Source organism: Adiantum capillus-veneris, chromosome 17 (assembly GCF_014529385.1).
Source record: "Adiantum capillus-veneris isolate H3 chromosome 17, ASM1452938v2, whole genome shotgun sequence".
Lineage (NCBI taxonomy): Eukaryota > Viridiplantae > Streptophyta > Polypodiopsida > Polypodiales > Pteridaceae > Adiantum > Adiantum capillus-veneris.
In genome coordinates this window covers 137,025,029-137,050,616 of record NC_140947.1, presented here as the reverse complement: position 1 = coordinate 137,050,616, position 25,588 = coordinate 137,025,029, and the positions used below count along the sequence as shown (strand labels likewise).

Genomic DNA, 25,588 nt, shown 5'->3' with positions numbered 1-25,588 from the left:
TACTAGCATGTAAAGACCCAAGTACCGCACAAAGTTTTCTTGGTGCAGTACTTGAGATTCATGTTTTTTGAGTGCTGTGATCTGTTGATATATTCTTCATTAGACCTGAATGGATGCCACCATAACCACTCCCCAAAGACCTGCAAGTGTTCACGCCACAAAAAGATGTGGCCAACATATGGGATCTTCATCAGCTAATCCAACGCAATCAAGTCCGTACATTAAAGACTATTTTGCAATTATCAATTCAGAATGGTTTATTTTATCAATTCAGAAAGGTTTATTTTATCAATTCAGAATGGTTTATATTATCAATTCAAAAGATTAGCCACTCGGTTACTTCATCAATAAATATTCAAAAGTGTGGTAGAAATGACGGGTCCTACACTAGCATTACAAAGGAGTGATTATGCGTGGGAGGCTAGTGCTCAAGCTAGTGTGCAGTATGAAGTTTTTAGCAGGGTAGTAGCAGAACAATATCAATGTCAGGGTGCCAAATGGTAGCGTAATTACCAAACAGCAGTATTAGCAAGAACAAAAGCAGAGGTTGGGGAGCCTCTCACTTTAGAATTTTGGAATTTACAATTTGTACGGGAAATAATGAGACGAACCTTCACAATTCTTGTTACCCAAAAAAATTTGTATACATTCATAATTGCATTTTCCAAGGCCTTCTATGCAAATGAATGCAATGAAGGCAATCACTCAGCTTGAAGCAACGGTCGAGGGTTCAAGTTGCCGCAACCTGCAAATGTTTTACGAGCATTCACTATACTATGGCAGCAACGTTGAAATGCACCTCAGCTTTCTAATCAATTCTTTGCTGGCGGTGATGATCGAGTATGGACGACACTGAAATGAAACTATCTTTGGTCCATATTCCATTCCCATGTGTGTAAATTGTGTGACGAGAGATACCATATTGTCTGGTCAGCTAAGTAGAACTATGAGGATCTGTCAAGGACGGAGAAAGGTGCACCTTTCAGATTTTTGCACACACCAGAGAAACTAGCCACTTGCAGCATTGACGCCAATTCCTATCAGCACCCCAAGATCATTGCCCACATTGAGCAACTTAGACCTCTCCATAGCCACATGGCTTGCAGCGGCTATTGCATTATCACTTCCACGCCTCTTCCCTTTTGCAGCAGCCATCTGCCTAGGCATGACATCAAACAAGTAGTTGCCCCCATTCCATACTGTCGTTGAAAGCTTGAAGATCTCAAACAGTGTATGCAGCCAATATGATCTAAACAAAGGAACCGTCAACGCCAACGTAGCCACAGTAAAGGCAGCCTGAATCACTGCATACATTACAACACGCCGCTCATTACCTAGCAATCCGCTCAAACGCCACCACACATTATTTGCTCTTTCCGCTTTTCGTTTCAATTCTCTGCAGAGACAAGCCACAAAAAGACTCTCCAGTCATCTTCGAGCCATCAGTGATATCAAACATGGTTAAAAAAGGAATCCTTAAGCAACAAACCGGTATGACGTCATAACCTCGGGATCATCGAGCAATCTCTGCCGCCGTAAGCCTTCCACAATAAGAAAATACAATGCTTGCCAGACACAATATACCAATAGAGGTATCAAGAACAGCCAAGTCCAGTCAGCCATTAAGTTCTTCTCAACTGGCCATGCAGGCCAAGGCCCCATGTCATCTGCTGGGTGATGAGAGAATGTAGTCGGATCCCACCAGCGAATGATAAAGAAAACTGTACCTGCAAGCACCACCTCAGCATTCATAAAAAATTTCATAAGAATGAAGCTTCTCTATATTTTTGTCTTAGAAGTGATGAAACAAAATCACACCAATTTAAAAACCTCAAAGCATTCACCCAAAATTTGGTAAAAGGGAGGTTTGTAACTAGAAAACAAAATGTAACACAATTCAGTGCTCAAGGGTGCTGTAAAAGAAGTAATACTCTCCATCATTGACGGATTTCTTGATTAACTGCTTTCTGAACTAGTGAAGTCCACATAAAGGCCCAAGAACCTTCTCTTTTGTTCCCACTGGGGATTACAGCCCTCAAAATCTGTAGATAAGGTAGTGCATTTCTCTCATAACTACAAGATTTGAAGTTTAAACTTGTCTAAGACCAGCTTGGCCTCTTCAAACTCTTCTTCTTCACCAAAACTTTGTGCATGCTTAAACTCAATGCAATGTGTAACTGTGATACTACTGTTGTTGACACCTCACCACCTTTTCATAGTCAACAATGTTCCCAAATTTGGAATGGGCCAATAGCGAGGTCAAACTAGAATCCCTTCTTTATTCCTAGACTGACAAATGTGACAAAGATCTCGTATCACACAAACACAATCCGTTTTACTTGATTCCTTCTTCTAAGAAAAATTGTGTGTTTGTGTGTGTGTGTGTGTGTGTGTGAGAGAGAGAGAGAGCTCAGGATCACCCTAACCTGAGGTGCCCCGGGACACGCCAGTTCAGCAGACAGTAGACTTCAGCCTCTTTGGAGATCCAGTCGCAAGTGCCTCTTACAGTAAGCACAATTGGGGTGGAGCAAGAGAGTTAGTCTCTTCCGATGGCTAAGGAGTTTGACTATTCAGAAGGTTTTGCATCACCCACAGATGCCTCTATCCATAATCTTGCCAGACCATTTCTTTGTGTGTGGTCCATGGAGATTTTCAAATGTTTCTTTGAGGAGTGGGCCACTGTGTGTCACAAACTGATGACGTGGCATGACCACCCAGACCACTAGATGATGTGGCAATTGTACAAATCTCCATGGATTGCGCGCACATGGCAGCGGATCGCCGCTTTTAACGCTGACATGCCACGTGGACAGCTGTACGGATTTCCACCAATTGCGCTGACTGCTTTTTGGGCAGTTTTTGGAAATTAGATGCTTTTGAGTTATTGCTTTTGAACTAACTGATTTTGGGGCTCTGCTTTTGGGGCATCCCTTGTAAGAATAAATAGACCCTTTGGGCCGACGTAGAGTTTTGTGAGAGAGAGAAATCTGTTCGCGTCATTACCTCCGGAATGACAAGGGGAACATTTTAGAACTCTGCTGCAAAGTCAACCGGGCAACCAATCGGGAGATTTTTAAGCAGCAAGCACGAAACGGGAAATGGCATGTAAATGTGGCAAGTGGCACACACTGGTGAACTTGCCTCATGCACAAGAGGGGGGCACTCCATTTCTAGCTGGGGGAGACTTCATTTGCACCTTGCCACACGTTAAGAGCTATTGACTGCAAGCTTTCCCTCTCATGTACAATGTGGTGCAAGAAGTCATGTTCTGCACACCTCACACTGCTCTCTCTCTCTTCCCTACGTGCAGTAATGTGATGGCCCACAACAGGGCTCTTCATTTGACTCATGTACAGCTGTGTGGTTACATGCGTTTTTGTTGAGGCAAGAGCCTCTCTGAGCAGGAACACGAGTAGCTAACTCCTACTCCAAAAGCAAGCACCGGTGAAGGTGATAACCTCACCGTAAAGGTGCGATTTCAGCGTTGGTTATGCGATGTATTTTGACTGTTTTTCAGCCGTACGGGCGCCATAACCATTGGGAACAGTGCCCCACTGATAAAGGACAGTTTGGGAACTGTTTAGGGCTGAAAACAGGGTAAAAACCAGTAAATACAGCAAGCTGAATTTATTGTTTTTGGGCAGAAATAAGAGGGTTTATGCCAATGAAAGTGAGTTCTAGCAGGGGAATTGGTTTTGGGCAAGTTTTGGGGGCTGTTATGCTACCGAAATTTTGCTACAACAAGTGGTATCTAGCCGGATACAGGCAAAGAATTCCCAAGACTCTTCTTTGTAAATACCCTCTTAAAGAATAAAGAAATACCAAAAGGGGCACCAATTTGGGGGCCTACAGGTTGTCGACGTCTGCTCGGAGCATTCTAGCTTCCGAGCCGTGTGTGTGCTTTAAGTGTTAATCCCCGTCGCAGGTTACCTTTGCAAAGTACTCTCTCTCTCTCTCTCTCTCTCTCTCTCTCTCTCTCTCTCTCTCTCTCTCTCTCTCTCTCTCTCTCTCTCTCTCTCTCTAAAGTAAAGTAAAGAATTTCGGGTGTAAAGCCAAAGCCTACCGCACCACGGGCCACTTTCACGACCCAACATGAAAATAATATAGCATGGACGCCCGGACAAAGGTGGGCGGCCGGCCCAGAGTGGGCAGCCGGATAGTGAAGTGAGTGGCCAGTCCAAAGACATACTAGCCATACATGTATGCCCTAGACGTGAGTGAAGCAGTAGAGTGGTGTAAGTCTAACAAGTCTGAGAGCAAAGGTCCCGCGAGCAATTGTACTTTGCTCAAGCATTAATACAAAAAGAAATACCGAAAGGGGGGCCAACCTCTCTGGGCACGGAACTACGCTGGGCCGCGACTCAATTGAGCTGTGATTTAAGTGTGAAATATTTTAAAGTGACTCTCTCGTGTGTCGTGCCATATTTTCAACTTGGGGTGTCCAAGTCTGTTATAGTGGTATCAAAGCTCCGTCGATTTCTCTTCTACCAAGAAATCCGATCCCTTTTTCCGCGACACACGTGGATTCTTGCAAGAATCAAACAAACCCTCCTGACAGTTATGGAACGGGAGGCACCACGGGAAATTCGAATGGATCAACAGATCAAGAATACTAGCACCTCGGCCTACGGAGTATCAACTAATAGAGATGCAATGTCAGCAGCAAGTTGATGATTGCGCAAAGCAAATGCTCCAATTTGCGAAGGATCCACAATATGCCAAATTTTTGCCCCGGCACCCGATTGATGAAGCGTATACTCGTTGGCAAAAAGCCATCGATTCTCCCAATAAAGTCAGCCCTCAAGATACCTCATGTCCCAAGGATGTTTATTGAAGGTGAACTTGATGACGTTGTCGAAAGACGAGTCAACCAACTTTTGGAGACGAAGAAGCAATCAAAGAAAAGCAACAAGGGAACTGACTATCCTAGTTATTTGGGCCATCAATCTCCTTTTGCGAATGCAAGAAAATAGAAGAAGCATGTACGCTTTGAAGGAGTGTCCAATTCGTTCTCATCTTCTTCTGATAGTTTGGATAGCTCTTCTTCTTCTGATAGTTTGGATAGCTCTTCTTCTTCTGATTCAAGTGATGAGGACAGAAAGGACAAGAAACGAAGAAAGAACCAGAGATTTGGAAAGAACAAGAAGGCCAAGAAGAGCAGACCATACCGCAGAACTCGACAATTTTTTGACAGTTTTGGCGAGGATTCATCCTCTTCTGAGATTTCGGACTCCAATGACCACATATTTTATTCAAAGAAGAAGCACTTTTACAAAGCCAACCAATATGATTTTCTCCAAGACAAGGGCAAAAAGACCAAGGAATTCAAGGAGGGTGGACACGCAGTAAGTTTGAAACCTTTTCAGGTCTCTGAGATGCTCCCAAGGCTTTAGCCTTTAATCAACAGTTTGACATAGTGTTCTCTGGAGAGCACTCCAAAACTAGGAGGGCAGCATCATTTTTAAAAGAAAATGCACAAAAATGGTGGTCCACTCTTCTCTTAAGGAAAGCAGCCCCGACAAAGTGGTTAAAGCATAGTTATCGAGGAACACCACCCTGTGGGCTGGGAACGTTGAAACAGCGTTTCGGAGAGTTTCATGGCCTGGAGCCGTCCGGAACAGCCAAACGTTCCGGCCAGGCATTTGGTACAGGAACGACCAGCTTGGAACAACTAGGAAAGGCAAATTTTCAGATTTATGTGCTTTATCTTGTGAGGCTTCCCCTTATTAAATGCCCTTCCCCCATCCCTTACCTTCACAATGCACACAAGCTTTCAAGGGCCAAAGCTCAAGCTCTACCCTCTCGAGTCTCGAGTCTTGACTCTCAAGCTCTAGCCTCGTTAGTCTAGACTCTAGACTCTAGAGTCGACAAGGCTCTCTCCTCTCCCCCTCTCTCTCAAGCTCTCCCTCTCTCAACTATTAAGCTCTCTCTCTCTCTCTCCGCGTCCCTCCCCCCTCTCAAACTCTCGAGTCTATACGACACACGTTGGCCATAGTAAGGTTGAATGGTCTTCAAATCAAGTTTTTTGTGAGTATTAAAGTCAAAGGACTCTGACACTACTATTATTCAATCACACAGAGCTTAAAAATGCATTATTTGGGTGTTTTTATGCCTCCCGTTCCGCGCCGTTCCCGTTCAGGACCCCTCGCCGTTCTCCCGTTCCGCGGGGGATCCCGTTGCCATTCCCGTTCTGTGTTCCGGGTAACTACGGGTTTCAACCGACTCTTTATTTCCTCTTGGCTGACTCAGGAGTACGAACGAGATGTGATTACTGCTTGGAATCTTCGAATGTCCAAGGCCGACAATTTGGATGCTTATTGTGAGAATTTTGGGATGCTTTTCTACCTGCCTCTTCTTTTAAGAACGTCATTTTTAAGCCACAAATCGAGCGATTTTGATGTGGACTTTCCAAAGAAATCTGAGATTACTGCCTTCTATAGAAGTCCGAGTCCATACAACAACTGATGGGGCATGAACAGCAAGGATTTTCTATGCATTGAGGTATCCTTGCGGAATGCAAGAGAGAGTATCTTCCATTGAAGACACGCAAGGGTAGAGTCACCTCGAATGAGTTCGTGTCGCCGGATGTTGATAGCTCCGATTCGGAGGAAGAGGCCTCTCCAAATATGTCCATGGCTACCAGTGCCACCGCGGCCTCATGTGATGGTGGTGCCATCTCCAAGAAGTCTAAGAAGTCCAAGGGGTCTTCAGGTGATGGTGGCCGGCCTCCGAAGATGGCAAAGCAAGCTCCTCTTGCTAAATCGGTGGGTGGATGCTCCGGCCCATTGTCTTTCCTCAAGGAGAGACAAAGAATCGCGGAAATAGAGATTGCCCGCACGGTGATTGAATGCAATCTCTCCTTCAACATTCTTTGGTTGGAGCGATGGAAGAGGATGATCATAGCAATTGCGGCGGTTGTCCATGCGAAGGGTGGATAGGTGTATCATACCACGACATGAGAACAAAGAAGCTTGATGAAGAGAGGGCAAGGATTGACAAGTCACTTGAGCCCGTACGTGCGGGTTGGGCAAAGTATGGATGCTCTATTCTCTCCGACGGATGGAGCGACCGCAAGAAGAGGGGCATCATCAACATTCTTGTTTCTTGCCCTCTTGGCACGTACTTCTTGCGGGTGGTGGATGCGGGTTCGAGAGGGAAGAAAGTGATCGAGGCATTCACTTGGAAGCACATCCGTCAAGCCATTCTTGAGGTTAAACCGTAAATCGAGCCTTTATGTCTTGAGCAATTGCCAATGAGTCCGCTGTTTTAACTTCTAAGTTTTAACTCTTTTTGTCACAAATGCTTCTTATGTAGGTTGGTGCGGAGCATGTCGTGCAAGTGATTACCCACAATGCTTCAAATTGCAAGGCAATGAGTAAGAGGCTAGAGAAGGAATTTCCATCCATAGTATGGACTCCATGTGCCTCTCATTGCCTTGACCTTCTCTTTGAAGACATAGGGGAGCTAGGTTGGATGAAAGATATCCTCAACCAAGCACTCTCCATCATCAATTTCACCAATGGCAAAGTGAGGGTGCTTGCAATTTTCCGCACCTACTCCGACCTTGAGTTGAAGAAGCCATCGGCCACTCGCTTTGCCGCTATGTGGCTACCTCTAGAGCGGCTCTATGATGTGCAAAACAAAATACAAAAGACCATGGTCTCCGATGAGTTTAAGGAATGGATGAATGGAGAGTCCGTTGCTTCACAACAAGATGCAAAAGCCATCCAACGGCTTTGCTTGCGAGAGGAGTTTTGGCAACTTGTCATTGGGATCTTGCACTTGTATAAGGCTCTCCGCATGACCGACATGGAGGGGACAACTATTGGGCTTCTATGGCACTTCCTGGAGGAAGCTTACAAGGAGATTGAGAAGTCTACAATCCTAGATGGGGCTCTCGATGGAACACGGTATAACTACATATTTATAATTTATTATTACATACTACATACTCTATATATCTAGATTCTACATGCTTGTTTCTCTACTTAGTACATTTCCTCTCTCTTCTTGTAGTGATTGTAACAGACATGGACACTCCAAGTAAAGAATCAATCGCGACAGCACCAAATAACCACTTCAAAACAATTCACAGATCACAATAACTTTGCACTGGCCCGGCGGAGTTCCATGCCTAGAGATATTGGCCCCAAAGACTGGAGCCCCTTTCGGTATTTCTTTATGTATTAATCAATCATCAAAGTACAAGAGAGCGGTTAGGGTTTCACTCTCAGACTCTGCGTCCAGATGCTCTGAGAAGTGAGCCCTAACCCACTAATAAAAAGGTTACAAGGGATGCCCAAAAGCAGAGCCCCGAAAGCCTAAAATCAAAAGCAGTTTCTCTCTCTATCTCAAGAGAACAAGTAAATAAAGCAAAGAGTTTCTCTCACAAACTCTCTCTCTCTCTCTCTCTCTCTCTCTCTCTCTCTCTCTCTCTCTCTCTCTCTCTCTCTGGCTTTAATAAAATAAAGCAAGTTTCATTCTCTCTCTCTCTCTCTCTCTCTCTCTCTCTCTCTCTCTCTCTCTCTCTCTCTCTCTCTCTCTCTCTCTCTCTCTCTGGCTTTAATAAAATAAAGCAAGTTTCATTCTCTCTCTCTCTCTCTCTCTCTCTCTCTCTCTCTCTCTCTCTCTCTCTCTCTCTCTCTCTCTCTCTCTCTCTCTCTCTCTCTCTCTCTCTCTCTCTCTCTCTTCAAATCAGCGTGGAGCAAAAAAGCTGCAAAAGCGTCACCCATGCTGATGCTTTTCTTCTCCGCAAATCCGGGAACTGCTGTCACGTGGCATTGGCGCTAGCTTTTACTGTTTTTCAGCCACTTAGGGTTTCAGCCAGTAGTTAGGGTTAGGGTTTCCAAAAATTAGGGTTTTTGGCAAAAATTAGGGTTGCAGGAATTTTAGGATTTCTGCTGTCGGTAGCCACGTCATCACTTTGTGACATACCCCCCTCTTGAAAGCATTGTAATCGACCGCGATTACGCTTGAAAAACCGACAAAAGCCATAAACCGTCTTAGCAGACACTGACTGTTAGTACCTACGTACTAGGAACACACATCTAGCACATGTACCAAATCAACAGTCACATCACATGACATCACATGACATTCAACATTCATTCGGATCTTAGACCATGATTTATCGGCAATGTAGCTAGAAATCACATCTAGGTCCAATCGGGACCTCATCAATGTTAGATTGACGAAACCCTATTGCAACCATGTCTATTCGAGATCAATCAGACCAAAATGCTGCAGTCATTTCGTCTATCAGTTCCTGCACTCAAAAGAAGTCAAGAACAAATCGGTATCTTTATCAGGAATCCCATTTCATAAAGTCATCCAATAGAATACTGTCAGCTCTCACTATCCCTGAAGCTCAAAGAGACATCAGTGACTTTAGTATCAAAATCAAGGCATCTGTTGGCAAAGGAGCGGAGTGACTCCCCTCTTGTGCATCCCACTGCACCACATCCCCGGCCAAGCTGAAATCTGGGTTCCATTTGCAATAGACTATGCTAAACCAAAAGTATCGAGGTAAAGTTTCACAATCCGAGGAGTATCTGCTAGGTCCTCCTCCTCCATCCACTTCGCATCCAATGCAGGATAGTTCTTGAACTTAACCAAGAACCGCCTTCGGACTTTACCTTTAGTCTTCGTATCCTTATGTGCCAAAATCTGATTAGGAACAAGGATCTCCTCGTTTTCTTCCACTTCGGGTTGCTCATCAGGCTCCCCATCATCAGGCACATCACCCCTAAAAGGTTTCAAGAGACTCACATGCAATGCATTGTGAACCCTCCAAGTATCTGGCAATTTCAATCGGAAGGAGACATCATTTATCATTTATCTTTTCAGTAATCTGAAAAGGTCCGTAGTATCGCATGCTAAGCTTTGGAAAAAGCCTCTCCTTTCCCTTTTTCTTTCTTAGGCGTCCCTTCTCAAAACGTAAGAGCACCCAATCATCCTCCTTCAATTTCAAGTCGCAACGATGGCGATCCGCTGCCTTTTTCTGTCGTTCTTGAGACTCCTGCAAAGTCTCGCGAACCTTGGCAAAAGCCGTATCCAAATCTCGCGAATATTCATCCGCTTCAAATATCTAATCTTTCGTGCTCCCAAAGGATCGAACATTCGCAGCACTTTCCACAATCTCAAATTGCGTCTTCCCCGTCGAAGAGTGTATCGTGTTATTGTAGGCAAATTCCACCAAAGGTAAGTTCTTTTCCCATTGAGTCTTCTGATTCGAGATACAAGACTTCAATAAATCTAAAACCACTGAATTTGCAATCTCTGATTACCTTGTCAGTCTGCAAGTGGAACGATGAGGAGAACTGCAACCGCGTGCCAATGTTCTCCCAAATTGCCTTCCAAAACAAACTCATAAATATGGGGTCTCTATCGGAGACAATCGTCTCAGACGTGCCATGTAATCGGAAAATCATCGTGATCATTCTGTGTTCTCGGGAGATCAAAAATAAAATCCATTGCAATACTTTCCCAGGGGTGGGTGGGTATGGGTAAAGGCTGTAACAATCCCTGTGCCTTATGCCTGTCAAACTTGACCTTCTGGCATACTGCGCACAAACTCTTCCACATCCTTTTTGAGTCTCGGCCAAAAGAAGTCTCTCTACCCCTTTCATGGTGGTAGCAATGCCGCGGTGACCCGTAAAAGGATGGACAGTGGCATTCAGTCATAACCTTTTCCCTCAACGGCTATGTAACGCACAACATGGTTTTCCTCATCAAGTAGCCTTCCCGAAGGGAGTATCCTGCTATTGTCTCCCCATCCCGTATCCGTGTGAAAATATCTGCAAAATCTGTATCTGTGGCATACTGATTGACCATACCTCGAAGCTCCTATGATGTATCGCGGAAATAGCCAGAACCAACGGCTTCTACGACAAAGCATCTGCCACCACATTCTTTTGTCCCTCCACATGGACAATCTGGAAGTGAAACTGTAACAAGATGTTCGCCCACCGCATCTGCTTTTCCGAAAACTGCTTCTGTGACAAGAAGTAGCGCAAACTCTGATGGTCTGTAAAGACAGTAAAATCCGCTCCGAGTAGGTAATGCCGCCATTGAGTAAGAGCATGGAATCATGGATAACCGCCAAAAGCTCTTTCTCATATATCTGTGTTGTCATTTCCGGCCTAGAGAACAATCGGCTCTCGTAAGCAATGACATGGCCTTCTTGCATCAAGACCGCACCCAGACTACGACCACAAGAATCACAATATACTTCAAATGACTTCTGCAAGTCCGACGAAGTCAAATATGGTCATGTAGTCAATTTCTTGTTCAATGTCTGAAAGGCAATCACCTCTGTGGATCCCCACGAGAAAGGGACTCCTTTCTGTATCAAGACATGCAAAGGGGAAGCAACCTCTGCAAACTTTCGTATGAACTGCCTGTAGTACGAACACAGTCCCAAGAAGCTTCCAACTTCATGGACATTCTTCAAATCGGGCCAATCACGTATAGTCTCTATCTTGGCCGAATCCATTTGCACTCCTGCTGCTGAGACAAAGTGTCCCAAAAAGTGTATCTCTGAAGCAGATGATCTCTGTGTTCTGCCTCATTCTTGGAGATAATAATGATATCATCAAAGAAAGTGTCAACAAATAGCCTATACTCTAAAAAAATCATGTCCATCATCCGGTTAAATGTCACAAGAGCATTGGTTAAGCCAAAAGGCATCACCAAAAACTCAAATAACCCAAAAGGCGTCCGAAAGGGTGTCTTGACTCTTGTAAACGTCTTCCGGTGGGATTCGGATCTGATGATATCCACTCTTCAAGTCAATCTTGCTAAAACACGAGGATCCCTGTAACCTGTCGAGTATATCATCGATCCTAGGAATCGAAAATCTGTTCTTGATGGTGATTTTGTTGAGAGCTCTATAATCGATGCACATCCTCCAAGATCCGTCTTTCTTCAAAACCAACAACACTGGAGAGGAATACGAAAAGTACTAGGCTGGACAAGACCCTTTTCCAAGAGGTCTTTCACTTGGTTTATAATCTCTTCATTCTGTGCTCGGCTCACACGGTAAGGTGGCCGGTTTGGTGGTGTGCTTTCAGATATCAGGTCAACGGTCTGATCTTCAGGCCCTCTAAAAAGCAATCGGCATAAGTGTGGAGAAAAATCTTGGCGTTCTTTTAATCATGTCAAAACATATTCAACCTTTATCCATCGTTCAGTTCTCTCCCAGAAGAATGAGTAAAGAAACTGAAGTTCATCAAGTACAATCTCTAACCCTTCATTTATCAAAGTCGCTTTCTCGACCCAATAGTCAACCATGGCGTAGTTCTTGTGGTACCAAGGGATCCTGAGTAGAACGTCACTCCCGTGCCCTGAACACCCCTGTCAGTGCAAACGAAGTTTACCAATGCTCGGTGTAATGGCAACATCCCATCCGAGTGCCAGTCGAACTACCTCCGCCTGTGGCGTCAGTCTGTCGAGCGTAATTCCAAATCGAGCCGCCAATTCCAAGTAAAAAGAATATAGCTAGATGAATGCAAGATAAGCCTAGATTCACCCTTAAAGGAAAGTGCAAGGTATAGACCCATGGTAGTCACCCACAAGACAATATAACCATCAGCTCCATCATGCATAGTATTGACTAAATACCACGACATCCCCACTAACGTCGTCAATGCCCAATAGTGGGTGTAGAACTAGGTACTAACATATGCTCCCAAACACAACACACACCACACGTACACACGCATGAGCATACATCAACACAAAGTTCAGCGTGCTGAGTTTCCAAGTGAAAAGAAGTTGGCCTTGGCTCCTTCCAAAGAGCTTTTTGATCCTTCACTTTGCCCCAAAAGCGGCAAAGTTTGTACTTTCAATCATTTGATTCGGTGCAGGTCCCACGCCATGTGGTACCCGTTCTGCTTTTCTATCTGCCTTTCTTGCCACATTCCTCAGCTGCTCTCGAACTCTCAAGCCTGTCGTCGTCTTTATCATTCTGTTCTTTCTGTGCCTTTCTAGGGCACTTCGTGGAGATATGTCCATGTTCCCCGCATCCAAAGCACTTCCCCTCTCTGATGAAGCTAGCTCTCTCCTCATGAGTAAGCTTGGGTCGTGCATCCTTTTTCTCTGGATTTCCCTTTTTCTTTCTACTTTCATTCCCAAAAGTCTGTTCGGCTCGGTGTGTCACGGCCTCATCTGTGGGGTAGGTCAGACTGCCAGAGTGAATGGCAAAGCCCCGCTTCGCATGACTCATCAACTCTTGAATAGAAGCTGACTTCTGTTCCAAGCAATGATCTCGGATCTCTGTAGGTAGACCCAAGGTGAACCGCTCAATCTGTTCTCTGAACAAGATCTTCTTAAATGAAGAGGCGGGTAGAAAAGAGCTCCAGAATCTTTCACAGTAAGCATTGATTGTATCTTCCTTGGTCATCCGAAGATGGTTCCAAGCAGCTCGTACATCTCATTCATATTCTTGCGTCAACCAAGAAGAAATAAAAAGCTTCTTAAATTTTAGTCATTTAACTGGCGTGGTCTGGTTTAAAAGAAGCGTGGACCACCAAGTACGAGCATTCCCCTTAAAGTAAGAGGTAGCTCTCCGAATCTTGGAGTGCTCTGAATAGCGACCTCCCACGAAAGCGATGTCAAACTGCTGTATAAAAGACAAAGCCTTCGAAGCATCTGAGTATCCTGAAAAAGTATCAAACTTGATCGAGTGGCCACCTTCCTTAAACTCTCGGACTTTCTTGTTGTTATTGTCGAGAAAGTCATACTGGTTGGCTTTGTAAAAATTCTTCTTGTTCGCATAAAAGTTTCCGTCATCGGAATCTGAGCTGTCTGTAGACGAGTCCTCAGTAGAACTGTCAATCTCTGGGCGAGATGTAACCTTCTTTGCCTTTTTCTTGCCCTTTCCGAAGCTTTGTTTCTTGATTCGCTTTTTACCTTTTCTGTCTTCTTCGCTCAAATCTGAAGAGCTAGAAGAACTGTCAGAAGAAGAAGAAGAAGAAGAAGAACTGGGTACTCCTTCAAATCAAACACGCTTCTTCTCTTTCTTCGTCTTGTCAAAAGTCGACTAACGACCCAAATATCCCGAGAAGTCGGTGCTTTTCTTCTGCTTTTTGTCGTGCTTTTTGGCTTTCTTTTGCGAGTCAAAAAGCTGAGCAATCCGTGCATCAACCACCTTTGTAATTCCTTCTCTGAATGCTGTTTGTGATCAGAAGGTTTCTTGAGAGCGGGTTTCAGGGGTGGTGTAGTGGTTTTCTACCACTACGCATGCACTTCCTGAAAAGATGTCTCGCTCATATATTTTGCCAATTTCGAATCCTTGCAAAACTGAGCATCATCTTTGTTGCATCGCCGATCAATTGACGACGCTTCATCTCTCTTTGCTCCACCTGAGTAGGCCGAGGCGGGCCATACTCTGTCGGAATCTTCATTGTGATCCCTGCCCGCATCTCCATATGCAGAGGGAGTGGACTGATCCTTGTGTGAAGCCATAGGTGCCGCGGGAAAAAAAAATTGGGGATCGGATTTCCCGTAGAAGAGTAATCGGTCGTGCTCTCATACCACTGTAACAGACTTGGACACTCCAAGTTAAGAATCAATCGCGACAGCACCAAATAACCACTTCAAAACAATTCACAGATCACAATAACTTTGCATTGGCCCGGCGGAGTTCCGTGCCTAGAGATATTGGCCCCAAAGACTGGCGCCCCTTTCGGTATTTCTTTATGTATTAATCAATCATCATAGTACAAGAGAGCGGTTAGGGTTTCACTCTCAGACTCTGCGTCCAGAAGCTCTAAGAAGTGAGCCCTAAACCACTAATAAAAAGGTTACAAGGAATGCCCAAAAGCAGAGCCCCAAAAGCTTAAAATCAAAAGCAGTTTCTCTCTCTATCTCAAGAGAGCAAGTAAATAAAGCAAAGAGTTTCTCTCACAAACTCTCTCTCTCTCTGTGGCTTTAATAAAATAAAGCAAGTTTCATTCTCTCTCTCTCTCTTCAAATCAGCGTGGAGCAAAAAGCTGCAAAAGCGCCGCCCATGCTGATGCTTTTCTTCTCCGCAAATCCGGGAACTACTGACACGTGACACTAGCGCCAACTTTTACTGTTTTTCAACCACTTAGAGTTTCAACCAGCAGTTAGGGTTAGGGTTTCCAAAAATTAGGGTTTTTTCAAAAATTAGGGTTTTTGGCAAAAATTAGGGTTTGCAGGAATTTTAGGGTTTTTGGCAGAAATTAGGGTTTCTGTTGTCGGTAGCCACGTCATCACTTTGTGACAGTGATTACCTCGAGGACTCTCCCAAGAGAGACGACATTCTCCTCCTAATCAAAAAGCGGTGGGATTGGATGAAGAGACCTATCCATTACTTTGCGGCTCTCTTGCATCCGGCTTACAAGAAGCCGGAACTCCTTGCAAATCAAGAGCTTATTGAGGAGCGTAACAGTTACCTCTTTAAGGTGCTAAAAGAAGAGGACATTGGAGCATTTCTCCAAGAGGTAATCAACTATAGCGACCAAGGAGGCACCGCATTTACTTCCAACTTGTGTTGGAAGCGGTAATCCTTGGTGAAGCCTCTATTTTGGTGGGAGAGCTTTGGCTTGTTGAGCGCAAGGAGTGTGTGAGAGCAGGAGGAGATGGGCACACACTGCAAGAAGTAGGATGCGCAGCAGATCGAAAGAGAGAGAGAGAGAGAGAGAGAGAGAGACCCACCTTGTCATTTTTGAGGGTTCTTTGTTTTATTTAAGTACACTTAAAAGTTTTCCGGCCAAAGTGGCCGGACACTTAATAAAAAATGTGTGTACTCACTTATAAGTGAGTTTTAAGTATAAGTATGTGTACACTATACAAGAAGGGGGCCTCAGGGGGCCTTTACCCCCAACAACCTCCCACTTAAAGGCCCAATGTGGTACCTTTAAGCAACTCCCACTAAGCGTATGCAATGCTCATGTTGAGACTTTGCAAGACTTTTAGAGAGGACATCTGCAGGGTTGTCTTGTGTTTTGATCTTTGTCAATGAGACAAGACCATCATCCAAGACTTGTCGTATAAAGTGGTACCGCACATCTATGTGTTTGGTACGAGCATGAAACATGGCATTCTTAGCCATGCATACAGCACTTTGACTATCACAAGCAAGCACTGGAGCATATGCAGGAAGACGAAAATCCCTGACCAACCTGCCAAGCCATATGGCTTCCTTAGAAGCCTCTGTGCCTGAAATATATTCAGCCTCTGTAGTGCTCAGTGCGACAATCTTTTGCAACCTTGAACACCAAGAAATAGCACCTCCAGCAAGTGTGAAAACATACCCACTGGTAGATTTCCTAGTGTCAAGATCACCTGCCATGTCCGAATCACAATAACCCCGCAGCGCAAGTGTACTCCCACCATAGCATATACATATGTCCTGTGTACCTTTCAAATATCTAAAGATGCATTTCACTGCCTCCCAATGTGGTTTGCCAGGGTTGGACATAAACCGGCTAACAACTCCCACTGCATGAGCAATGTCTGGACGTGTAGCAACCATGGCATACATCAAAGAACCACATGCGGATGCATAAGGAATCCCTTTCATGACTTGTTTGGCAACATCATCTTTTGGGCAATCAAGCTTGCTAAGCTTTGTGTGTGGCGATAAAGGCACACCAAGAGGCTTAGCATTAGCCATATGAAAACGTTCAAGTACTTTCTTGATGTACTTGTCCTGTGAGAGAAACAACAATCGTTTCTTTCTATCTCGCTTAATGCGCATGCCCAAAATATTTTCAACTGCACCCAAATCCTTCATAGAAAAGGCTGAATTCAACTCTTTCTTCAATGCATCTAATGTCTCTCTATGCTTTCCTGCAAGTAGCATATCATCCACATAAAGGACCAACACAATAAGGCTTCCATCCTCAGCCTTTTTAGTGTAAAGACAGTGATCTGCATGACTGCGTTTGAACCCATGGTTGAGCATAAAAGTATCAAACTTCTTGTACCACTATCTAGGGGATTGTTTCAACCCATACAAGCTACGTTTCAATTTGCATACCAAATGCTCTTTCCCTGGAATGACAAAGCCCTCAGGCTGCTGCATATACAGCTCCTCATCCAAGTCACCATGTAAGAAAGCAGTGATCACATTCATTTGATCCAGCTCCAAATCCAAGATAGCACATAAAGCAAACAGCACACGGAGAGTGGACATCTTCACCACAAGTGAAAAAATCTCCTGGAAATCAATGCCTTCCTTCTGTGCATAACCCTTAGCAACTAGACGTGCTTTGTACTTGGGTTTGTCATCAACACATTTGACCTTATAAACCCACTTGTTAGGAATAGCTTTCCTTCCTTTGGACAAAGGCACAAGCTCCCATGTATTATTTGCATACAATGATTGCATCTCAGATTTCATAACAAGCTCCCACTTACTCTTATCTTTGACTGGGCCTCTTTGTATGTAAGAGGCTCTCCCTCATCCGTCAACAAGACACAATTCAAAGAGGGCTGAAACCTCTCTGGTTGTCTTCTTACACGGGTAGACCGCCTCACCCAATGATCTACATTAACTGGCAGGGTTCTACATCATGCGGAACATTAACCCCATCAATTAGAGGCTGATTTTCAGCATTTATACCCTGCTGCAATTGATTTTCAGGCTGCTGTAATTGATTTTCAGCATGCTGATTTTGACCCTCAGGCTGAATTTCAGCATCCCCTTGCTGTCCATTATCATCTGGCTCAATGATAACACGCTGACCCTCATGACCAGCATCAAAAGGAGCTGAATTTTCCATAGAAAATGGCTGTGAAAGTGACTGATCATGCTGAAATTTCACCTTTTTCTTATCAAAGTCACTAGATGTGGCATTTTTCAGTAGCTTAGGTTCATTAAATACCACCTCCCGGCTGCGAATTACCTTATGTGACCCCGGAATCCAAACTCTATATCCCCTTTCACCTTCATCTCCATAACCCAAGAAGATGCCTTTCAAGGATTTCATATCGAGTTTGGTCCTCAAGTCAACAGGCACATGTACATAGCATTCACAACCAAAGACTTTCAAGTGGTCATATGAAGCCGGTTTGCCAGACCAAACCTCTTCAGGGATGCCACCATCAAGTGCACAATGTGGAGATCGGTTGCATATATGCACCGCGGTTTTAAGTGCCTCTCCCCAAAACAATTGTGAGAGATTAGTTGTAGACAGCATGCACCGAATCTTCTCACATAACGTGCGATTCATACGCTCAGCCACACCATTTGAAGATGGATTCTAAGGGGCAGTGAGCTCCCTTTTAATCCCATTCTCATCACAAAAAACATTAAAATCTTTAGAAACATAGTCCCCCCCATTATCTGTACGTATGCATTTAAGTTTCAAACCTTTTGAGTACAAACAAAGGCATAAAACTTTTTAAAAGCATTTAAAACCTCACTCTTGTCCTCGAGCAAATAAACCCATAGCTTACGTGAACAATCATCAATGAAAGACACAAAGTAACAAGAACCACCGTGAGTTTTTATTGGCATTGTGCATACATCAGAATGTACAAGATCCAAAATACTAGCCTTTTTAGAGGCTCCATGAGAGTAAGAAGCTTTTACATGCTTCCCAAGTACACAATCATCACAAAAATCAAGTTTAAAGCTTTTTACATCAATCCTACCAAGGGAGGAAAGAGTCTGCAATCCCTTATGACTCATATGTCCAAGACGCTTATGCCAAAGCTCCATGTGTGATTGCACTTCTGCAATTGCAACAAAACGACCAAGTAATGCCTTGCAATGCAAAAAGTATAAACTACCCTTCTTACTGCCTCTAGTCACAAGCATAGATCCCTTTTGGATTTTCCACATGCCACCACCAAATGTAGTGAAGAAGCCTCTGCTATCCAACTGCCCAACTGAAAACAAACTCTTCTTCATACCAGGCACATATCTAACATCATGAAGAGTGAGTTCTTGGCCATTATCAAGAGCCAGGTGTATGGTGCCAACTCCCTCAATGTCACAAGCATAGTTATTGCCCAAATACACTTTTCCAAGGTTTCCTGCACTGTATGAGGCAAAACACTCCAAAGAGTGAGTTACATGAAAAGAGGCACCATTGTCAACGATCCAAGATTGTGACAGGCCATCATGAGTAGAAAGCAAAGCATCTATCACATCATGCTTAGTGATATGCATATCCTCAACACTCATGACATGTGGATCTAAAGATGCAACATAAAGATCACTAGTGTCTTCATTTTCATCAATCTCTTTAATGACAACACTAGAGATCACATTTGCCTTTTCAGGCTCACTTTCCTTAGGGTTAGAGCTGCCCTCTTTGTCATTTTTCTTGCCTTTTGCATTCATTTGCTTCTTGCGCTCCTGCTCTTTCTTAAGATACCTGCAATCAGGCTTTTTATGCCCCTTTCTTTGCATTGATAGCAAGTGATGTCTTGCTGTTTTTCTTTGCTTTTGCTGCGATTTCTTTGCTTATTTGCAACATTTTGCCTTTTTTCATTGCATCCACGCACATTATAGGCTGATCCACTGCCACTCCCACTTGACTTGCGTCTAATCTCGCTCATTGAGTATAGAACCACGCACACCATCATAGGTCAAGTTGGAGTTGTTGCTCAAAGAAACAACCAATGCTTCCCAAGACTCTGGCAGTGTCATAAGTAGAAAGATAGCCTTGAGCTTATCATCCTCAAAAGGCTGCAAACCTGAATAACTCAATTGACTCAAAATCCCACCAAAGGCATTCAAGTGATCAAAGACAGATTTGGACTCATCAAGCTCTAAGCTTACAAGCTTCCTCATGAGATGGACCTGATTTACAGGAGTCGTATTCTCATAAGTTGCTTTAAGCTTATCCCACACAGCCATAGCTGTGTCAAGTCCCTTGATGTCAACAAGGATATCATCAATCACAGCCATCTTGATGTAAGTAATGGCTTTCCTATTAAGCTTAGTCCAATCTGCATCTAACATACCCTCTGGCTTATTTGCAGACAATGCATCATCGCACTCTTTCAAGAAAAGAATGCCCAGTATGCGATCCTTCCACAAATCAAAACCTGTACCATCAAACCTAGAGATCTCAAAGAGGCTCTTAGAGTCCGAGGATAACGAAGTGTCAACCATAATGAGGCAAAACAAAAACTGATAATTTTCAGCCAAGAAGTACAATCACTGTACCGCAAAAGCAAATGCAAATATACACTGTAAAAGTGTCTGCAAGAGCAAATATAATGCTGTAATTTACTTCAAAAGTAAAATTTTCAGCAAGATGACATATTGAGTATGTCAAACTCAACGCATAGAACAACCTCACATCAAGTATACATCACCAAATGCATTTGCAATAACCCCAATGTTGTACATGCCACAGTTTCACTGCATAAAGTACATTTGGCAATACACATAAGAGGTGAAAGTTGCTCAAATAATTGAATAAACACCTGTAGGCTCCACAAGCCTCAATCTCTCTGCTCAAATTGACCACAAATGTAAGTACATAAGTGAAATTTTGCCGAATTTTTCAAAATTCAGCAAGAACCCCAAATTCTCACTACTCAATTCTCCACTGTAGCTTTGCCACCTGCACCTGTAAGGAGTAAACTTGGTAGTTTTTGCTGAAATTAGCAAAAGCCCCAAGTTTTGTCACGAATAATTCCTGAAATTTGACAAATTTCAGCAAAGTGGTAGAAAGCTCCAATTCCAAACATGAAATTGGGTTCCCAAAGTGCCCTGTGACAGCATGTAAACCTGTTTTTGTTGTTTTTACACCTGAATATGCAAAAAATGGCCTGTTTATAGTCAAAAACAACCCAAAAACACCTATTTTGGACGTGTAATTCTCTGTTTTCAGCGTGTAAGCAATGGTAGTCGACGTACCGTACTTGGAGAAGAGAGAGAAAGCTGCTGCGCTGCTGTTTCTAGAGAGAGAAAATATGCACAGGAGAGAGAAACTCCTTCCTACGCGCGAGAGATTCGCCCAAGGCACGTAGCCTCGCTCTGATACCAATTTGTTGAGCGCAGGGAGTGTGTGAGAGCAGGAGGAGATGGGCACACACTGCAAGAAGTAGGATGCGCAGCAGATCGAGAGAGAGAGAGAGAGAGAGAGAGAGAGAGAGAGAGAGAGAGAGAGAGAGCGTAAGAAACCCACCTTGTCATTTTTTAGGGTTCTTTGTTTTATTTAAGTACACTTATAAGTTGTCCGGCCAAAGTGGCCGGACACTTAATAAAAAATGTGTGTACTCACTTATAAGTGAGTTTTAAGTAAAAGTATGTGTACACTATACAAGAAGGGGCCACAGGGGGCCTTTACCCCCAACATGGCTATCAATTGCTCACTCTCAAAAGACTTGCTTTGAGGGTTCTTGGCCAAGTAAGCGGCAAGCCTTAAACTTTCACATTTTGTGCTTAATGTCTTCAACTATAGTGTCACAAAGTGATGACGTGGCGGACAGCAGAAACCCTAATTTCTGCCAGAAACCCTAAAATTCCTGCAAACCCTAATTTTTGCCAAAAACCCTAAATTCCGGAAATCGCGGAGGCGGATTATTTTTTTTAAAAAAAATTTTATTTTTTTTTGGAAAATGATGAGCGACGCGAATTTTGCTTTTGCTTTTTTTTTATTTAAAAAAAAAAAGAGAAAAGACTCTCTAAAAGAGAGAGAGAACTGATGCTTTTGATTTTAAAAACTTTTGGGGCTCTGCTTTTGGGCATCCCTTGTAACCTTTAAATTAGTGGTGAGGGCCTCACTTCTCAGAGCATCTGGACGCAGAGTCTGAGAGTGAAACCCTAACCGCTCTCTTGTACTTTGATGATTGATTAATACAAAAAGAAATACCGAAAGGGGCGCCAGTCTTTGGGGCCAATATCTCTAGGCACGGAACTCCGCCGGGCCAGTGCAAATCTATTGTGATCTGTGAATTGTTTTGAAGTGGTTATTTGGTGTTGTCGCGGTTGATTCTTGACTTGGAGTGTCCAAGTTTGTTACAGTGGTATCAGAGCACGGCCGATTTCTCTTCTACGGGAAATCCGATCTCCAAATTTTTTTTTCCGCGGCACCTATGGCTTCAGGCAATGATCAGTCGACTCCCTCTGCATCTGGAGATGCGGGCTGGGATCACAACGAAGATTCAGGCAGAGAGTATGGCTCGCCTTGGCCTACTTAGGCGGAGCGGCGAGAGATAGAGCGTCGCCAGTTGATCAGCGATGCAACAAAGATGATGCTCAATTTTGCCAAGGACCCGAAGATGGCAAAATATATGAACCAGATCTCTTTGGAAGAGGTACAGATGAAGTGGCAGAGAACCACAACACCACTCCCGAAACCCGCTCTCAAGAAACCTTCTGCCTCCAAGAAAATATACGGAGCAGGAACTGGAGAACGTGGTTGATGCACGGATTGCTCAGCTTTTCGACGTGCAAAAGAAAGGCAAAAAGCACGGCAAAAAGCAGAACAAAGGTACTGACTTCCCGGGATATTTGGGTCGTCAGTCGACATTCGACAAAGCAAAGAAACGGAAGAAGCGTGTTCGATTTGAAGGAGTACCCAGTTCTTCTTCTTCTTCTTCTGACAGTTCTTCTAGCTCCTCGGATTAGAGCGAAGAAGACAGAAAAAAGCAAAAAGCGAAGCAAGACACAAAGCTTCGGAACGGGCAAGAAAAAGGCAAAGAAGGCTACATCTCGCCCAGAGACTGACAGTTCTACTGAGGACTCGTCTACAGACAGCTCAGATTCCGATGACGGAAAGTTTTATGCAAACAAGAAGAATTTTTACAAAGCCAACCAGTATGACTTTCTCGAAGATAACAGCAAGAAAGTCCGAGAGTTTAAGGAAGGTGGCCACTCGATCAAGTTTGATACTTTTCAGGATACTCAGATGCTTCGAAGGCTTTGTCTCTTATACAGCAGTTTGACATCGCTTTCGCGGGAGGACGCTATTCAGAGCACTCCAAGATTCGGAGAGCTGCCTCTTACTCTGAGGGGAATGCTCGTACTTGGTGGTCCACGCTTCTATTAAGCAAGACTGTGCCAGTTACATGGCTGAAATTCAAGAGGCTTTTTATTTCTTCTTGGTTGACTCAAGAGTTTGAGCGAGATATACGAGCTGCTTGGAACCATCTCCGGATGACCAAGAGCGATACAGTGAATTCTTATTGTGAAAGATTCTGGAGCTCTTTTCTACCCGCCTCTTCATTCAAGAAGATCTCGTTCAGAGAACAAATTGAGCGGTTTACCTTGGGTCTACCTACAGAGATCCGAGATCACTGCTTGGAACAGAAGTCAGCTTCTATTCAGGAGTTGATGAGTCATGCGAAGCGGGGCTTTGCCATTCACTCTGGCAGTCTGACCTACCCCACAGATGAGGCCATGACACAACGAGCCAAACAGACTTCTGGGAATGAAAGTAGAATGAAAAAGAGCAACCCAGAGAAAAAAAAAAAGGATGCACGACCCAAGCTTACTCCTGAGGAGAGAGCTCGCTTCATCAGAGAGGGGAAGTGCTTTGGATGCGAGAAACATGGACATATTTCCGCAAAGTGCCCTGATAAGGCACAGAAAGAACAGAATGATAAAGACGACGACAGGTCTGAGAGTTCGAGAGCAGCTGAGGAATGTGGCAGAAAAGGCAGATAGAAAAGCAGAACTGGTACCACATGGCGTGGGACTTGCACCGAATCAAATGAATGAAAGTACAAACTTTGCCGTTTTTTTTTGGGGCAAAGTGAAGGATGTAGAAGCTCTTTTGAAGGAGCCAAGGCCAACTTCTTTTCACTTGGAATTGGCGGCTCGATTTGGAACTACGCCCGACAGACTGACGCCACAGGCGGAGGTAGTTCGACTGGCACCCGCATGGGATGTTGCCATTACACCGAGCATTGGCAAACTTCGTTTGCAATGACAGGGGTGTTCAGGGCACGCAAGTGACGTTCTACTCGGGATCCCTTGGTACCACAAGAACTACGCCGTGGTTGACTACCGGGCCGAGAAAGCGACTTTGATAAATGAAGGGCTTAGAGATTGTACTTGATGAACTTCAGTTTTCTTACTCATTCTTTTGGGAGAACTGAACGATGGATAAAAGTTGAATATGTTTTGACCTGAAGAAAAGAACGCCAAGATTTTTTTTCTCCACGCTCATGCCGATTGCTTTTGAGAGGGCCTAAAGATCATACCATTGATCTGATATCTGGAAGCACGCCACCGAATCGGCCACCTTATCGTGTGAGCCGAGTACAGAATGAAAAGATTATGAACTCAGTGAAAGACCTCTTGGAAAAGGGTCTTGTCCAGCCTAGTACTTCACCGTATTGCTCTCCAATGTTGTTGGTTTTGAAGAAAGACAGATCTTGGAGAATGTGCATCGATTATAGCACTCTCAACGAAATCACCATCAAGAACAGATTTCCGATTCCTAGGATCGATGATATACTCGACAGGTTACAGGGATCCTCGTGCTTTAGCAGGATTGACTTGAAGAGTGGATATCATCAAATCAGGATAGCGCCAGGAGATGTCTACAAGACAGCTTTTCGGACGACTTTTGGGTTATTTGAGTTTTTGGTGATGCCTTTTGGCTTAACCAATGCTCCTGCGACATTTAACCGGATGATGGACAAGATTTTTCGAGAGTACAGGCTATTTGTTGGCACTTTCTTTGACGACATCATTGTTTTCTCGAAGAATGAGGCAGAACACAGAGATCATCTGCTTCAAGTCTTTTAGGCATTACGAGATCACACGCTAGTGATTAATGCAACGAAAAGTGAATTTTTTCCTACCATGGATACACTTTTTGGGACACATTGTGTCAGCAACACAACAGGAGTGCAAATGGACCCGGCCAAGATAGAGACTATCCGTGATTGGCCCGACTTGAGGAATGTCCATGAAGTTAGAAGCTTCTTAGGACTATGTTCGTACTACAGGCGGTTCATACGAAAGTTTGCAGAGGTTGCTTCCCCTTTGCATATCTTGACACAGAAAGGAGTACCTTTTTCGTGGGGACCCACAGAGGTGACTGCCTTTCAGACATTGAAAGAGAAATTGACTACGGGACCTATTTTGACTTTGCCGGACTGGCAGAAGTCATTCGAAGTATATTGTGATGCTTGTGGTCGTAGTCTGGGTGCGGTCTTGATGCAAGAAGGCCATGTCATAGCTTACGAGAGCCGTTTGTTCTCTAGGCCGGAGATGACAGCACAGATTTATGAGAAAGAGCTTTTGGCGGTTATCCATGCTCTTACTCAGTGGCGGCATTACCTACTCGGAGCGGATTTTATTGTCTTTACAGACCATCAGAGTTTGCGCTACTTCTTGTCACAGAAGCAGCTTTCGGAAAAGCAGATGCGGTGGGCGAACATCTTGTCATAGTTTCACTTCCAGATTGTCCATGTGCAGGGACAGAAGAATGTGGTGGCAGATGCTTTGTCTCAGAAACCGTTGGTTCTGGCTATTTCCGCGATACATCATAGGAGCTTCGAGGATATGGTCGATCAGTGTGCCACAGATACAGATTTTGCAGATATTTTCACACGGATACGGGATGGGGAGACAGTAGCTGGATACTCCCTTCGGGAAGGCTACTTGATGAAAAAGACTATGTTGTGCGTTACACAG

The 25,588-nt window shown here is 44.1% G+C and overlaps 1 protein-coding gene across 6 annotated transcripts in view; it reads right to left on the bottom strand.

Moving 5' to 3' along the window:
- Positions 1-485: 485 nt before the first annotated feature.
- LOC147438152 (glycerophosphocholine acyltransferase 1-like) overlaps positions 486-25,588 on the bottom strand; it is a 37,879-nt gene continuing 12,776 nt past the window's right edge. For 4 of the 6 annotated variants that reach the window (XM_086487484.1, XM_086487483.1, XM_086487481.1 and 1 more), the window contains 2 exons: positions 1,490-1,727; positions 486-1,396 (listed from right to left, as the gene is read on the bottom strand). In XM_086487484.1, coding sequence (XP_086343610.1) covers positions 1,009-1,396; positions 1,490-1,727 — 626 coding nt within the window. In that variant the 3' untranslated portion in view covers positions 486-1,008. The remainder of the gene's footprint in view (positions 1,397-1,489; positions 1,728-25,588) is intronic. The other 2 variants (XM_086487487.1, XM_086487486.1) reach the window with 1 other exon arrangement.